General features: G+C 33.9%; 1 protein-coding gene across 5 annotated transcripts; it reads right to left on the bottom strand.

Moving 5' to 3' along the window:
* Positions 1 to 12,320: 12,320 nt before the first annotated feature.
* Positions 12,321 to 16,164, bottom strand: LOC115724947 (heterogeneous nuclear ribonucleoprotein 1). Of its 5 annotated transcripts, none has more exons than XM_030654328.2 (5): positions 15,772 to 16,053; positions 15,536 to 15,656; positions 15,010 to 15,235; positions 13,496 to 14,690; positions 12,321 to 12,958 (listed from the first exon to the last, which is right to left on the bottom strand). In XM_030654328.2, exons 3-5 carry the CDS (start codon positions 15,229 to 15,231, stop codon positions 12,945 to 12,947), a joined length of 1,431 nt encoding a protein of 476 aa, XP_030510188.1. In that variant the 5' UTR covers positions 15,232 to 15,235; positions 15,536 to 15,656; positions 15,772 to 16,053; the 3' UTR covers positions 12,321 to 12,944. The 5 variants fall into 5 exon arrangements, with proteins under 5 accessions (XP_030510188.1, XP_060973256.1, XP_030510187.1 ...); XM_061117273.1 differs by having other exon boundaries at positions 15,536 to 15,678; XM_030654327.2 differs by having other exon boundaries at positions 15,536 to 16,164.
* Positions 16,165 to 17,770: the final 1,606 nt, after the last annotated feature.

Below are 17,770 nucleotides of genomic sequence, written 5' to 3' on the forward strand. Positions count from 1 at the left end.
TACCTTCCGATGCATACTCCATGCACCCAACCTGAGCCTTACTTTAACCAATGTTCTGGAAAGAACATAGCATTTCTCCAAATGCAAGTAAACTCTTGTTGTAGATTATCATATCAGTAAAATCCTGTGTCTGATAAATCTAGGAAACTTTATTCACATAGTCATGTTTACTTTCCAAAGTGTTGACAACACAATAAACAGGATCAAGTATGTGAAAAGGGTTTCAAATGAATTTATAAATCAAATAGACAAGCAATTGATAAAGTGAACCAAAACATACACAAATGAATGAAAAATACTTCTGTTTCTTTATTGATGTTGAATAAAATAGATTACATTGAAATGGAGTTTTATTTAGGGCATAAAACCCAACAAACTCCCACTTGAACTAATATAAAACTAATCAGTACAGATCAATTAATCCTAAATTCTGACGGTGCTTTTCAAATGCAGTCATGACCAAGACTTTGGTGAATGGATCAGCTAAGTTATCCTCTGTGTCCACTTTCTCAACTAGTACATCCCCTCTTGCCACGTATTCTCTGATAATGTGATACTTCCTTTCAATGTGTTTGCTTCTCTTGTGGCTTCGAGGTTCCTTACTGTTAGCTATCGCTCCATTATTATCACAAAGTAGGACCAGAGGCTTTTCCATTCTAGGGACGACACCGATACTGGTGAAGAACTTTCTTAGCCAGACAAGTTCTTTAGCAACTTCGGCTGCAGCTATGTATTCAGCTTCCATAGTCGAGTCCGATATCGCGGTTTGTTTTGCACTTCTCCAAACCACTGCTCCACCCCCAAGAGTAAACACCATCCCAGATGTAGATTTCTTGTCTTCAAGACTTGCCTGGAAATCTAAATCAGTGTAGCCTATGGGATTTAAAGCACCACCCTTGTAGACTAACACAAGATTCCTTGTACTCTTTAAGTATTTCAGAATATACTTAACTGCATTCCAATGTTCCTGTCCTGGATTAGACTGATACCTGCTCACGATTCCCACTGCATAGCAGATGTCAGGTCTAGTGCATAACATTGCATACATTAGACTTCCAATTGCAGAAGCATAGGGAATTTTCGCCATGTCCTCTATCTCTTGAGGATCAGTAGGAGACTGTTCCTTAGATAGACGAATACCATATCTAGAAGGCATGTTTGCCCCCTTGGTGTTGTTCATCGAGAATCTCTCTAAAACTTTGTCAATGTAGGTTATTTGAGAGAGAGCAAGAGATCTGTTCTTCCGGTTTCTGATAATCTGAATACCAAGAACATAGGCTGCTTCACCCAAATCTTTCATATCGAATTGAGTGTTGAGCCATTCCTTGATGTGAGTCATTTTCTTGACATTGTTTCCAATAATCAAAATGCCATCAACATAAAGGATCAGGAATACTACTACTTGGTCTTCCTTGAGTTGGTAAACACAAGGTTCATCTTCATTCTGAAGAAAGCCGTAGGTCTTGATGATTTCATCAAACCTTTTGTTCCATGAGCGAGAAGCTTGCTTAAGTCCATAGATAGACCTATTTAATTTGTAAACTTTCTTTTCCTGCCCTGGAAGAACATAGCCTTCTGGTTGCTCCATATAGATGGTTTCTTCAAGTACCCTATTAAGGAAGGCGGTCTTGACATCCATTTGCCAGATTTCATAATCGAAAGCAGCAGCTATAGAAGAATTCAGATGGATTTGAGCATGGCAACAGGACTAAAAGTTTCCTCATAGTCCACGCCTTCTCTTTGGGTATAACCCTTGGCTACAAGTCTAGCTTTAAAAGTTTCGACTTCGCCTCCAGCTCCTCTTTTCTTCTTGCAAACCCACTTGCATCCTATCGGATGATAGTCGTCAGGTGCGTCTACATATTCCCAGACTTTGTTCTTTTTCATGGAATCCATTTCTGAATCCATGCCTGGCCGACCATCGTTTCCGTTGCGGACTAGCCATTGCCTGTTTATAGGTTAATGGATCGTCTTCAATACCGTCACTTACGACCATATTGATTTCACCATCCAAGCCATAACGACATGGTGTTGTTGAAACCCTCCCACTACGACGAGGAGCGGTGATCTTCTGAACAGAAACTTTGGTAGTAGATTTCTCAGTTGGTTCGACTTAGGGAGTGGGATTGTCCTCTTCTTGAGTGGAAGAGGACGGAACATTGGAAGGAGTTATATCTGAAAGCAATTCCTCTAGAACAACTTTACTTTTCGGTTTGTTGTCTTTAATATAGTTCTCTTCAAGAAAAGTAGCATTTGTAGAAACAAACACTTTATTATCCTTGTGACTATAAAATAGTCCACCCCTAGTCTCTTTAGAATTTCTGACAAACATGCATACTTCGGTACGTGATTCAAGTTTGCCTTCTTTCTTTCTTAAGACATGAGCAGGGCACCCCCAAATTCTGTAGTGGTGTAAACTAGGTGTACGACCATTCCAAAGTTCGACGGGTGTCTTAGGGACTGCTTTAGATGGAACAACATTTAAAATGTCATTTGCCATCTGTATAGCATATCCCCAGAAGGACGTAGACAGAGTTGAATAACTCAGCATAGACCTAACCTTTTCCAAAAGAGTGCGATTTCTTCTTTCTGCAACTCCATTTTGTTGTGGAGTGCCTAGGGCAGTGTATTGGGATTCAATTCCAAGTTCAATTAAATGATCTTTGAACTGCATATCCATATATTCTCCACCCCTATCAGTTCGCAAGATCTTTAATGATTTACCTAATTGGTTTTGAGCCAAAGCATGAAACTCCTGAAACTTTTCAAACGTTTTAGATTTCTTTTGCATTAGGTAAAGAAAACTATATCTAGAGAAATCGTCAATGAAAGTGACAAAATACTCATAACCTCCTCGGGCTTTTACATTCAGAGGTCCGCAAACATCAGAATGCACTAACCCTAGGGGGTATGTGGGACGCTCTCCCTTTGCAGAGAAAGAACGCTTAGTCATTTTTCCTTCCAGGCAGGACTCGCATACTGGCAATTCACCTAGGACGACATTTTTCAATGGACCGCCTTTGGTTAGCCTATTGAGTCTATCAAAGCCTATATGACCTAAACGTAAATGCCATAGATAAGTTTGATCATCATTATCAATCTCTTTTCTTTTGAGGTTTCTAGGTTTAGCTACATTGAAAAGTTCACTGTTTAGTGAGATTTGTGTATTCAGTCTTAAAACATAAAGCCCTTGTTCCATGGTAGCAACACATATTTGAAATCCATTACGAGAAATTGAACAATTTGTACTCGAAAAAATTCAATATATAAGATTGTGTTTGCAAACATGAGACACTAATCAAGTTTCTACTAAAGTTTGGTATAAATAAAACATTTTTTAAAATTAAAAATCTTTGTTGAAACTTGATGCGGGCTTTTCCTCTAGCTTTGACCGACACTAACTCGCCATTGCCAACTTTAAGCTTTAACTCTCCTGGAAGCAGATTTTCCCAAGTTTCAAGCAGCTGCAGTGAAGAACATACATGGTTAGTAGACCCAGAATCAACAATCCAAACGGATTTGTCGTTCTCTAAAACACATGATTCAAAAACAAAAGCATTACCTTCGTTTGAATTCTTTAGAAGTCGGGGACATCGTTCTTCTTGATGTCCCTTTTCATTACAATTCGAACATAGAAGATTATGTCTGATAATTGTACTTGAAGAAGCAGCTTTGCTAGAGCCTTCATGCTTAATCATTTTCCTCTGATTATGAATTGCAAACCCAGGGGGACCCATTGCAATCAGATTGCGTTCATGGGCTCGTAATTCTGCTTCGAGCTTGTCCATGTCAGAGGAGTTGAAATTGTTGATCATGTAAGAAACAACAAATTCATTATACTCCGGAGGAAGACTATTAAGAATGAGTTGGACCCATTGTTCTCTTGATAAATCAATTCCTAGTAGATTTGCCTTTTGGAACTTCAGATTCATCATCAACAGGTGCGAGTTTATGCAACTACCAGGATGCATTTTCACACTATAGAGTTCTTTTGCTAAGATAATAACTAGGAGAGGATCGGGGTGAGGGTTATTCATATTGGCACTACAACACATCACTAAAACAGAAGTAAGGTTTCGATTCATAAATTCATACACATGTTCAGAAAATAACAAATAATCACATATGTTATAAAAATACTAAATCTAATATAGTTTATTTTCCAAGGTCTTTCAACAAACTGATACAGTGTCCCATTTAGGCGAGATTCAAAGCATCATCCATTGAATAGAGTTGTCAACTCATCTAAAATGATAATCATTCTAGCAACTTTTTATTCGATCAAGATTGGAATTCAGCGTTGTCTCGTTTAGGCGAGAGTCAAGGCAATTCTATCTTATGAGCTTCCACCATTGTTTCATAATTTGCAAGTCAAATATGGTCGCCACCATTAGGGTGATCCATACCATATAAAACACTTACAAACTACTTATCATTCGAGATTAAACAGTGCGAAATTGCTAATGAACGTTCCTCCATTAGGGAGGATTACTCACTAAAATAAACGCGATGTAAAACCAACAATGGAGATCGAATGTCTCTTGATTAAAAGCTCATTATTTTAAAATATGTATTTTGTATAATCATTTATTCCATATTATAATAATAATAAATTACAAATTAAAGTTGGTTTAAATAAAAAATCAACTTTAATGAATTTTCAATTATTATTTAAATTCGAAAAATAAATTCGAAAAAATATCGAACAAATTTGAAAATATCTTGTTTAAGTTGTTTTAGAAGAATCTAAAAAAAATCAACTTAAATATCTTTCAAATTAGACTTAATTAAGTTAAAATTAAGTTGTAACCACTTAATTTGAAAATATTCTATTTTAAGTTAATATTTGAAAAAATATCAACTTAAAAAATATCTAAAGAATCTTAATAACCAATACCTAAAATTCATCAACTTAATTTGAAATTTTAAATCCAATAGATATTCAGATTTAAGCTGGTTAGTTATAGATAACTAAATATCAACTTAAATAGGAATGTTTAATGAAAAATTTAAATTAAGCTTCAGAAAGAATCTAGATGGTTATAATTCTATATTTAATTAAATACAAGAAAATACATATAGTTTAGCTTAGAATATAAAATTCTTTAAACTATGGTTTTCTTAAATTAATTTCAAAATAAATGAAATTAACTATGTTGCTAATCAATTTTATTAGGTTAAACTAATTTAATTAACCTAGTACAGTTATTCAAATCAGGCAAATGGGCCTTCACAATTGGGGTGGTTCATGTGAGGGGGTGCTGGGTTCAGTATGTCGTACCCACTTCTATGCCTCCCAACTCTCACACAAGGCCCAAAAGAGAGGAATTTAACCTTAAAATGAACAACTGTTATTAATTGAATAGGCCCAAAAACTAAATGGGCCTAAATAAAATCTATCAAGAACTATGATATTTTATGTAGCAACAACAACCTATATGCATCTATAATAAAATTAAACACATAGGCTCACACAGGCACACAATTTGGATGGATCCTATCATGTTGCTAGGTCATACACAAATGAAAGAAGATTGTAAATATACCTGTTACAAATTATTTACTTGACCAAGGGAGCCATGAGTTAAAATCAGATCATTGCATCTGTCAACAAGTTAACCATGGCTATTTGCAATCAAGCAATAATAGGTTTTAAAAAACTTACAAACAAGCCAAAACATATACTTCTGCAACAAGGTTAGCTGGATAGTTGGATGTAGGATTTAATTAATTTTAAATAAATAATTTTGAAAAATTAATTAAATAAAATAAAATTTAAAAAATTTTGAAATTAAAAAATATTTAAAATTAAACCTACAATTTTGAAAACTTAGGTTTCAACCAACTTAAATATCATTTCAAAATTTGCTAACTACTTTTAAAAAATTTAATGTTATTTTATAAATAAAATTAAATAAAAATTAAAAAAAGATAAACAAATATCTTTTTCAGATTTTATAATTTAATTTAAATAAATAAAATAACAAAATTTAAAAGTTAGCAAAATATCTTACATCTATTTAAAATTACATGATTATAGTTATCTTATTTTAAATTTAAATAAGGTCAAATTATTTAAAAAAAAATTAGTTTAAAAATTTAATATCTGACCTTGAATTTAAAAAATAAGATAAGATATAATCAAATTTAAAAATAAGATAGATAATTAAGCAAAAAGATAGATATTTACTATTTTTAAAATTCAAATTACACAAATATCATGAATTAAATTTAAAAAATATTAATTAATTTAATTATGATAATTAGAATTGAATTAGGAATAGTAAATGTATAAATACAGAACTACACAAAAAATCGAAAGTTAAATCCATGAAATAGCATGAAAAATCGAAGAAAAACGAAAAAATTACAAGTTGTACGGACGGTGTACGGACGGTATGCTGTGCATACCCGTCCGCGCGCAATGGGGATGCATGGGCGAGAGGACACGGGGCAGGGAGGATTTGCATGATTTCCGCGCGCGTGTCCTGTTGCTCAATCCCGAAATTTTTTTGAAACATCAAAAAATCATAACTAATTCAAATTAAATCGAAATTGAGTTCTGTAAAAAGGTAACTTGCTTAATTTTTTCCATACTATCCAATAAAAATAATTCTAGAAACAGATATTCAATTATTTTTCACGAAAATTCACAAACATCAATCAATCATCATATAACACTCAATACAACATGATACCATCCAAAACATCAAACAATCGTTTTAAAGTCCAAATTTCTTGCAAGAAAATCAATTGCCATGGCTCTGATAACAGTTGTTGGAAATTATTTTAACAGGATCTTAGATCTACTCACAAGTATGTTAATTAACACCCTAAACATGAACTTTCTAAAACGATGAAATAAACACATATAAAGTTTAGTAAACCTTACATTGGGTGCAGCGGAATTAAATGACTCCTTCCGTTCAGATCTCTAACCCTTGTATCCTTTCTGTCGTAGAGTATTATCAAGATCTGAAACTGGATCTCTTTCTCTGATTCTTTAGTGCTGAAACTCCTTCTTGCTGAAAGTCTTTCTTCACGATCTTCCTCACTATGATTGAGGTATCACTTGCTGTGTGTGGGCACTACTCTAATCACTAAGTATTTCGAAATCTTAAGGAAGAAGAGAGAGAGGGAGTGGTCGGCCAAGGTAGAGAGAGAGAGGCTCAGGTTTTTTCTGAATGAAAAGTGTAATTTTCCTGAAGCCGTCACTATCTATTTATAGCATTCCACTAGGGTTAGCTTTGAATTATTTGGCATTAAAATAATGAAAATATCATAGGATAATCCCTATAAAAGTGGTCGGCCATGGCAGTATGGATTTGGGCCTCACGTTTTGCAATTTTGCAGTTTTATCACTTTTGCATCTAATTTTCTCAAAAATGCCAATTTTCTAATTCAACCATTTAAATGTCAATTCTAACTATTTAATAACTATAAATAATTATTAAATAATATTGTCATTTATCATATTTATTAATTGAACCATACAAAGTATCATAATGAACAAATGTGCCCCTAAAACTCTTTCTTTACAATTTCCCCCTTACTTAGTGAAAAATTCACAAATAGACATAGTCTAAATTGAGAATTGTAATTGATTAATCAAAACCAATTACATGAGTCTTACAAGCAATATTATCTCAACAAGTGGGGGGACCATGGGTCTATATAACCGAGCTTCCAATAAGTAGATCAAGAATTTATTACCTAAATTCACTGACTTATTAATTCTTCGTTGAATCCACGCATAGAACTTAGAATTGCACTCTCAGTATATAGAATGCTCTATATGTTCCATCATATAGACACATCATTTGTTATCCATTGTTATAATCCTAATTTGATCAATGATCCTCTATATGAATGATCTACACTGTAAAGGGATTAGATTACCGTTACACCCTACTATGTATTTTATCCTTAAAACACTTGACCCCGTATAAATGATATTTTAGCTTATGTGAAATGAGTACTCCACCATTTATTTTCGTTTGGTCAAGCTCGAAGGAGATCATCCTTTGCTTACTATTCGCCAGATAGAAGCTATAGATTCCATGTTTATGTTAGCGCTCCCACTCAATTGCACTACCGTGTTCCCAAAATGTACGTATCACCCTGACCTAAAAGTAGGCTTAACTAACAAATCAAAGAACACGAATAGCCTCGTGAGATTGAGCCTAATCATAACAGGATTAAGATCATTTGATCTAGGATCAACTAGGCGATATTGACTTGAATTTACGGTAAGTTTAATAAATCTAAGTCAAAGTTCAATATCGGTCCCTTCCGATGCATACTCCATGCACCCAACCTGAGCTTTACTTTAACCAATGTTCTGGAAAGAACATAGTATTTCTCCAAATGCAAGTAAACTCTTGTTGTAGATTATCATATCAGTAAAATCCTGTGTCTGATAAATCTAGGAAACTTTATTCACATAGTCATGTTTACTTTCCAAAGTGTTGACAACACAATAAACAGGATCAAGTATGTGAAAAGGGTTTCAGATGAATTTATAAATCAAATAGACAAGCAATTGATAAAGTGAACCAAAACATACACAAATGAATGAAAAATACTTCTGTTTCTTTATTAACGTTGAATAAAATAGATTACATTGAAATGGAGTTTTATTTAAGGCATAAAACCCAACAATTTATCCTTTTGACAGTTGTAACTAATTTTAAATTGGTTAAGCTGTGGAGGAAGCGTTAACAAAACCATGGGTACAAGTACATCATCCAAAAGCTCAATGTTAAGTGTCCTTAATCTCGAGACAATATGATGCATTTCCATAATGTACTCCCTTACATTTCCGTGACCCTTATACTTCTTGTTCATTAAAGAACCAAGAAGTGTTGTCATTTTAACCTTATCGTTTTTAGCAAAACGTTCCTCAATTTGCTCAAGGAAATTCTTAGCCATAGTAACCCCTTCAGATTCTGTGCCCCAAAAGGCTTCTAGAATGTTGTGTTTCATAATCATTAGACTCATGCGATTTGAACAATTCCACCTCTCAAATTCATTTTTATCATCATGCAAACTTTCCTTAGTGAGAGGTGCAGGTTGTTTATTCCTTAGTGCATGATCTAAATCCATACATCCCAGAACTATACGTAAGTTCCTTTTCTGATCCTTGAAATCGATCCCATTAAGCATAGGAATAGAATTAATATTAGCGTATATTGAAGCAGCAGAAGATGAACTAGGTGAATATAGAACAAATAAAACAAGCTCACATTAATATGCATAATTAAACAATAAATTCAAAAAAAAAAAAAAAATTGGTTAATCCCATCTTAAGATACCAAACACACATTAACATCAAGTCTTTGGACAGTAATATTAATTGTAAGCGGTACTCTTGGCGTAGCAATCAAATATTGACAATAAAAATTGTGCCAAACAATAAGTTAATCTTTGGACTAACGTATTGCTCACACAAAATACCTTATAATTGTCACACATTTATTGCCACAAGTATGTTTAAAATTTAGCAAAATATTCACTGACATTTGGGTCAACCAATATATGCATCAATCACAAACATACAACTATCTTAATATTTTAAATAAATTAATCTACACAAATGAGGTCACTTTAGTGACATATTGTTTCAATTAATTTATTCAAAATATTAGACATAAACCAATACAAAAATTTAAATTTAATTGCTTGAACCAAAATATATAATAATATAGTACTATGTATAAAATACTACATATAATCTATTTTAAAAATTATATATCATATATATAAAATCATGACAATACAAAACATATACACAATAATCAAAAGAGCATATCTAATAGTATATATATATATATATATATATATATATATAAGTTGATATATGCCATTAAATCTAAAGCCCCAACAAAAACTGCAGTAGCAGAATTATTAAAAATAAATATAAACCATAATTTTTAAAATCCTTAAATTTCATAAATAAAATCATCAGTTCTTCAATTAATTCAACAAAAGTGACTTTCATATCACTTGTTAGGATTTATAAAACACTCAAGAAATATATATCACAGATCTAGACATATTTTCTGAAAGTGTTTTAATATAGAAAACCCTAAATCATAAATCTATATAGCCTTTGCTAAATTAAAAAAGAAGAAGATGATAAAAGATGAGCGGAAGCACTAACCTGAAGCCATTGTTGGAGATTGTAGAGAAAGTTTTTTGATCTTCCAAGAATACACTATTTTTCTAAAGTATTTTCTTTGATGGGGAAGGAGAGAATACATAAATCTTAGTGTTTCTTAGGGACCACTACCTATTTATAGGCTCATTATATAATGAGTTTTGGGTATTTATAATTTGGCCCTTCAACAAATTATAAATTAACTTATGGTATCTACACATTATTTTCATGATAATTTAATACCCTTTTGATACGCATAACATAATTGGTCACTTAATTTTGTATCACACTTTATAATAGCATATACATTATACATATGTGCCCACAATAGGATTTTAATCCAACATCTTGTTCTCTTTGTGGGGAGAATGAGGAAACGATGGATCATCTTTTCCTCGACTGCAACTTTGCTTTTCACTTTTGGCGATCATCTTCTTGGGGAGTTCCTTGGGGAGTGATGCTAATTTTGGATTATGGCGTTCGGATTTGGGTTTGGATTAAATTCTTGTGGCATCTAAAATCTAAGGGGGTTGATGTTGACAAGTTATTTCTCTATGCCTCGATTTGTTGTAGATACCATTTGGAGGGCTCGCAACGATAAGGTACACAATAATTTACTGAGTTACATTTAAAATTGTATTGACTCTATCTCTATCTGTTACGCAGAAAATATGTCTTGTTTATTTGCTTCATTAAAAGTTGTCGAGTCTCTTGTTTGGTCCCCTCCGCCTGATGATTGGGTTAAGATCAACTGTGATTTGAGAGGTAGGTGCTAATCCATGTGCGTTGTGGCTTTGGCTAGGGATCACACGGAGTCGATTTTATGGTGGCTACAAACAGGCTTAACTTCTCTGATCCCCTCATTGGAGAAGCTGCAGCCTGTCTATTAGCCATGAAGACGGCCATTTCGTTTCAACACCCTTTTGTGATGATTGGGAGTGACTCCGAGACAAATATCAAGACTCTAAAAGGATCCTATTCTAGTTAGAGAATTAATAACTATGTGGATTATTGTAAACATTTTTCTACTTTTATGTTAAGCTGTAATTTTTCGTTTATTCTTCGAGTTTGTAATTTTACAACTTATAATATAATTAAATGGAAATCTACTAATAATATTACCCACATGATTCATCTCTCTTTTATATTAGACTTTATAAATTGTAATAACCATAAAATCTAACTTTTAGTTTTTCTATCTATAAAACACTAATTTTTTTTTAAAAAAAAACCATATATATATATGCGACATTTTCTTGCATAAATTAAGGAAAATGTTTTCCTTTTTACCTGGCAGCGACTGTGAAAATGGCATGAAGTCCTTGAATGATGTGCATAGGATAGGACCCACAATAACATATTTTAAAAAGGGTGAAAATTCTATTTTTAAAAAAGAAAAAAAAAAAAAAAGAAAAACAATTCGGTGCTCTGCTCAGCTGGCCCCAACATTGAGCGCCTCGCATGGTACTAAACTAATTACTCATAAAGAAGGCTTATTTCACTACTTAATCTCATTCTATATTTATTTATCTGTAACAGATGACGATAAAGAGGTCCATAAAATATCAACCCAAATCTTATAAGTAACATGGTTTGTGTAAATTCATACACAAATACATATATACATGCATGCAATGTCTGGTTCCTATATCATCTTATTAAGCAGTATGGTACCTATACTTGTTTTCCTGTTAAACTATTTCTGAAATGGACCAAGTGCGCGTGGCAAATTTATTCCAATATTTCTTGAGTTGATATGCACTCATTAACAAATTTCTTAATATAAAGAACATTCCATCGTAACCCCATATTTCCTGTCTGACCCTTGTATGAAGAGAGAGAGAGAGAGAGAGAGGACCACATACATTAAATGAAAAGGACAAAAACCAAAACAATGTGTATCCTAATCTTACTAAACAAAGGATAAGAGCCAATGTGACCACACAGAAGAGCCCTACAGATCAGAATTTAGAAGCAGAAAATATATTAGCAGAAGAAAACTCACAAGAGACACAAGTTTGGATTTGGTGAAAAACAGGTACTCCAGTTGACTCCATCAAAAGTATAGTATGAGAAATCAGCCTACTATTTAGTCAATGAGGAGGAGAGGCAAGCTAATGTAAAGTATCAATTAGAAGAAAGTGTCATATGGAAACAATAGTTTCACACCAAATGAAGTATAAACTTGTTTAATATAACTGTCCAATAATGATAATATTGAAAGAGAAAAAAAAAGAATCAAAGTGTTTTAGTAACTTATTTGATGGGGATCCCATATGGGCATCCTTCCATTGTTTCACACTAGCAACATCAAAAACCTCACATACAATTTGAGAGAAAAAATCCCAGAAGAAATATGGGGAGAAGCCAGCAACTTTGCAAGGCATTAAAAAGTAAAAAAAAAAATTAAAAAAAAAAAGAAATTAACATCCTATCTCTTTTTTTTTTCTTTTTCAACAGACTAAGGCTGGCTTGTCCTGGAGAGGCATGCAACTTCCTGAGTATATATTCCGCAATCTGATTTTACACCTCAATCGAATTTAAAGAAACGAACCTAAACTTGAGCAATAAAGTTATTAAAAAAAATACCAAACCTTACACAAAATCCCTTGTAACTGCATTCACTCTGAATATGTATACTTCGAATCAAGGAATCCCTGTTAGAACTATATCAGTTTCCTCATAAGCTGAATATCTTAATAAGAGAGACGTATAAATTCACAAGCTTCAGTTTTGTTTCTCTGCACCTACTATCACCTCACCATGTATCCAAACAACAATTCTCCTATGTAGCAGTTCCTGAAAAAGAAATATATACATATGTATCAAACAACAAAACAAAAGAAGTGAGATACCATGAGATAGCATTGTATTGTGGTTAACATCAGAATTTACAATGTAGAAGAATTGACAAATGTAAACACACAGCATTTTCTCTGCATAATCATCCCATGTCGACAGTTGAAGAAAGTTTTTAATAATCGGATAAGACAGATAAGTTTAGGTCGACATGAAGTTAGAAAAACGTAAACCAATAATTTTATCTAGCTCCAGTTTGAAACTGTTATAGGTCTTTACATATATACCCGTGATAAACTTTTCCCTAAACTCATAAAATAGCTAAATTTGTATGATAGTTCATTGTCACGAATTAGGAACAATAAGGGATGACAGATTCTAACTTTTTAGGAAAGCCACACAACCTGGTATGACTACACAATGCATTTCCAGTCAGTAAATGATTATATTCAAATTTGGGATTCTTGTTTCTGTTATTGCCATCTTTTACTAATAAAACCACACAATCAAGAACAAGACCAAAATAAAAGAGTTTACCTCTATTTGTCTGCCTACTAGTGACATTGTAGCTCCCAATATAATCCTCAGAACTCTTGGCTGCAACATCTGAAGTTATGTTGCCAAGCCCATAACCAAACGTGCTAGAACCATCCAGGTCAGGAGTGGTGGAGCGCCAAGTTGAGTCGCCATAAACTGAACCACTACGATACAGATCCCCGTAGGACCTCTCATAACCAACAGTTGATGTTGGGTATGATGACGTTGTGGTCACACCTGTGCTACCATTTCTTCCGTAACCCCCCTCTCCGAATCCAAAGCTACTATCTCCATTCCCGTAACTATTGCCACTATAACCAGAACCACTACCACCACCTTGAGTAGAAACAGGAGCAGGTCCCCAATTTGCTCCACTATTTCCAAATGAAACACCAAAACTCCCATTTCCAGAGCTCAGGTAAGCCCCTGGGCTACCAGGGTTGGTGGCATTGGTAATGCTCCCATTTCCCCAAACATTTCGAGCAGCGGAGCTTATAACAGAGTTACTCCTGCCATTACTCGCATTATACCCAATAGGGGTATTGTACCTATTTGAATTGCCAGTGTAGTATGGGCTTAGCATCCGTGCATAACCAAGACTGTTGTTAAAGTTGGAAGTTGCACCATAGCTTGGGCTCAACCCTGGCTCTAAATTCATACCCATTCCATAACCAGAATTGCTAAATGGAGAAAACCCACTTCGACCGCTAGAAATTGGACTAAATCTGTCATCCATCCTGACCCCAAAACCTCCAACCGGGCTAAGATTATAACCCTGAGCATAACTGCTTAGGAAGCTATTTGCCCTACCCAAACTATAGTTGTATCCTATCAGAGGACTCCGGCTAGGTCCTGGGGAAAGCTCTTTGGGAACTGCCCTCTTGACCTCAACCATTTTGCCATTGAGTTCATGAAACGTTTTATGCAGCACTCTGTCAACAGCTTCCTCTGAGTCATAAGTGATAAAGCCAAAACCTCTTGGCCTTTGGGTGTTGTGATCATACATGACTACAACATCAGTAATCATACCAAATTGATCAAAATACTTCTTAAAGTCGCTCTCTGTGACAGTTGAAGCCAAACCTCCAACAAAGATCTTTCTTGTGCGACCAGGACCGGGAGAGCAGTGAATTCCGCCAACATTTCTGTTCAAAATATGTTGATCATCCTTAGGAACAGCTTTCTTTGCCTCAACCTAAATTGGAAACAGTAGTAACTGAATTAAACAATTGACTTCATCTTTAATTTCAGTAACCAGCAAGTGTTTTAGTCTTTTTTTCCAATGCAGATTCTAAACAGCTGATGCTGCATTAAGTTTCAAATTCATTGATTCAAAACTGGAGAAAGAGAAGAAAAATTTGTTAGCTAAGAATTAAATTTGACAAGATCGTCTATCTCTGAACAACATAACTTCTAGTCATTTTTTAATACTTCAAACTAAAACCTCTAATCAAATTCACATGAATCCAATCAATACATAGTACCCGGCATAGGATTAAAATGAATGTACTAACCGTACGTCCATCAATTATGTGCTTATCCATAATAACTCTTTCTGCAACACCAGGATCTGCAAAAACAACAAAACCAAAGCCCCGAGCTCGACCTGTAGCCCGATCTCTCATGATCACAGCTTCCACTACCTCACCATAATTCCCAAAATATTCCTTAAGTCGTTCTTCATCTGTGTCCCATGAAATCCCACCAATGAAGAGCTTGCCAAGATCTGATTCCATCTTTCTGAAATCAACCATTGAGATTCAATGATCCAATTCCATTCCAATACTAAAAACGCCTCACAGAAAACTATAATTCAATTCAATTGGAACAAAACAAAACAAAAACAGTAGACAATTCAATCAAAAGAATTCAAAGAAGGATAGAATTTTCCCAGCTGCAGAACCAATCTAGATTGCAGAATTACGTGGGCAATCATCAAACAAAATACTTCGCAGATAAAAGACTCAAGCTTTTGATCATAACAAGCAAAGCAAAACAATCAAAATGTGGATAATATCAATCGAGCAAACAATCTATTACCTTCTTAAAATTTAGACAGAACCCAGTGGTGCTCCGATTAAAAAACGAAGTGGGATTTGTTCAAATTCAATCTAGGAACATCGGATCCTCTGTGCACCAATCAGAACAAGACCCAGATTTCCTAACAAAACCAGCCAAATTTTCTTTTTTTTTGTGGATCAGACAGACCCATTAAAATCTAGATAGAGATCGATCAAAGAGAAAACTTTGGAGAATCAAAGGAAGGAAAAAACTACCATTAGAGGAGGACCCAGATGAGAAAGTTGTGGAAACTAAGATCTATGAAGAGGAATATTTGTAATGACAACAGACGACGTGCTCATAGTTTCTCTCTCCCTCTCTCTCTCTCTTTTCTATCTTTCTTGGTTATTCCACTTATATTATTAATTAAATATAAAAAATACAAAAAGAAGAAAAGAAATGGAATTTGAAGCTGTGATGGGTAAGATGCAATTTATAAATAGAGAGAGATTGGCAAATCTCGTGTAAGAAAATTGGAGGAGCCAACTAGAGATGATGATCTCTACACATACATGAATTACAAAAATTACAAAATGGTAATTTGTCTTTTTCAAAATTGAAAATGAATAATTAAAAAAATGGTAACCTAAATTGTCCATGTAATAAACTGTATACACATACATATGTATTATAATTTATTATAAGAAATTTACGTACATTATTTGATGAAGGTATTGCATGTGTTTATTTTAATAGAAAATATTTCTCTCTATTTTTGTGTGTTATGTAACAACCTACATATTTTGGACCACTACGTTTGTTTAATTTAATTTTTTTTTCCTTCTTTTTCTTTTTATAATATTGTTAGAAACATTAACAGAAATTAATTTACATATGGTAAGAATTAATTGATTTTTAATTAAGAATAACCAATCACAAATAATTGGCACAATTCTTGGTGCTAATTCTCTCTCCCCGTTGGTTTCATTTAATAGAGGACCTCAAGTTGAAGTATCTTGTTATGGGTATTTTGTGGTGACCATAATAAGATAAGCAAATTGGCCACTTATTTTCTTATTATATATATATATATATAAATATATATATAAATGTATATATATAGAGAATATATTAAACATTTGTCAACTTTTTAATAAAGGAGCAACATTTTGAGACCTCATCAAAGCATATATATATATTTGATAATTTTGTTATTTATATTCTTAATTTTTATTTTCATTATTTGTATTTTTTTTTAGAAAAGTTAGATTTTTTATTTAATAACCACAATAAGTAACGAAGTCAGATATTATTATCCTAATTTTTATTTTCCTGACGTGGCATGTTTACATAGACAAAATTAGTGTCACGTGGCAGTACAGCTCACCAATAGGAAAGCCAAGTTAGCACTTGAACAAACAGAGACTCCGACACTTAAACGGGCATCAAGTGACAGACTAGTTCCCACTTAAGAGCTAGCCGACCACCCTTGGCTGGCTAGCCTTGGGACTGCACCATAGCCGGCCTACTTGGCCTCGACAAGGGCCTGGTCAACCAAGAGGGTTTCCTTTGCACTTCTACATGTGGACAACAACTCATGGGCTACGAATTGGGCCCTAATAGCCCAACAGAATGGCCGAATAATATCTAGATTCATTGGCACTTTGTTCTTTTGTAATTATCTAACAAACTATGAAATTATCTAGGGATTTAAACTGTAATCTAGGGTTTTAGGCCTCCTATATAAAGTCCTTAACCTTAGCCTATAAACCTAAGTTACATCTAAGCCTGAAAACCTACCTCCAAGCTCTAAGTCTATGTTTGAAAAATTCTCTCACCCTTACTTCATCTCTCACACGCCTACACTAGCATCATCTCAACACTTGAGTTTTACCATTATTGATTCATACATTGTATTCCTAAGGGTGCTATAGCAGATCCCACCTATAGTGATCTGGATAATATTAACCTTTGGTATTAATACAACAAAAATGAGAGTAGGTCATTACCCGCTTTAACAAGGGGGTCGAACCTGTATAACAAATATGTGTGTCTATTTCTTTTCACTCTTATTTGTGCAAACACGTGGCAAGCATCAGATCTATACGAACATGTTATCGGTTGATCACTTTTTGAGGTCAACACTTTAGTGCTTTCATTGAGAGCGTGGATATCATAATCTAATCAAATGCCATGGTGAACAGAAGAACTCCTATCGCACCATCTGCATCTTGAGGTCTCCCTTAAGACCCACAGATTGCAGATCCAGGCACT

This window comes from Cannabis sativa, chromosome 6 (assembly GCF_029168945.1).
Source record: "Cannabis sativa cultivar Pink pepper isolate KNU-18-1 chromosome 6, ASM2916894v1, whole genome shotgun sequence".
In the NCBI taxonomy this organism is placed as follows: domain Eukaryota; kingdom Viridiplantae; phylum Streptophyta; class Magnoliopsida; order Rosales; family Cannabaceae; genus Cannabis; species Cannabis sativa.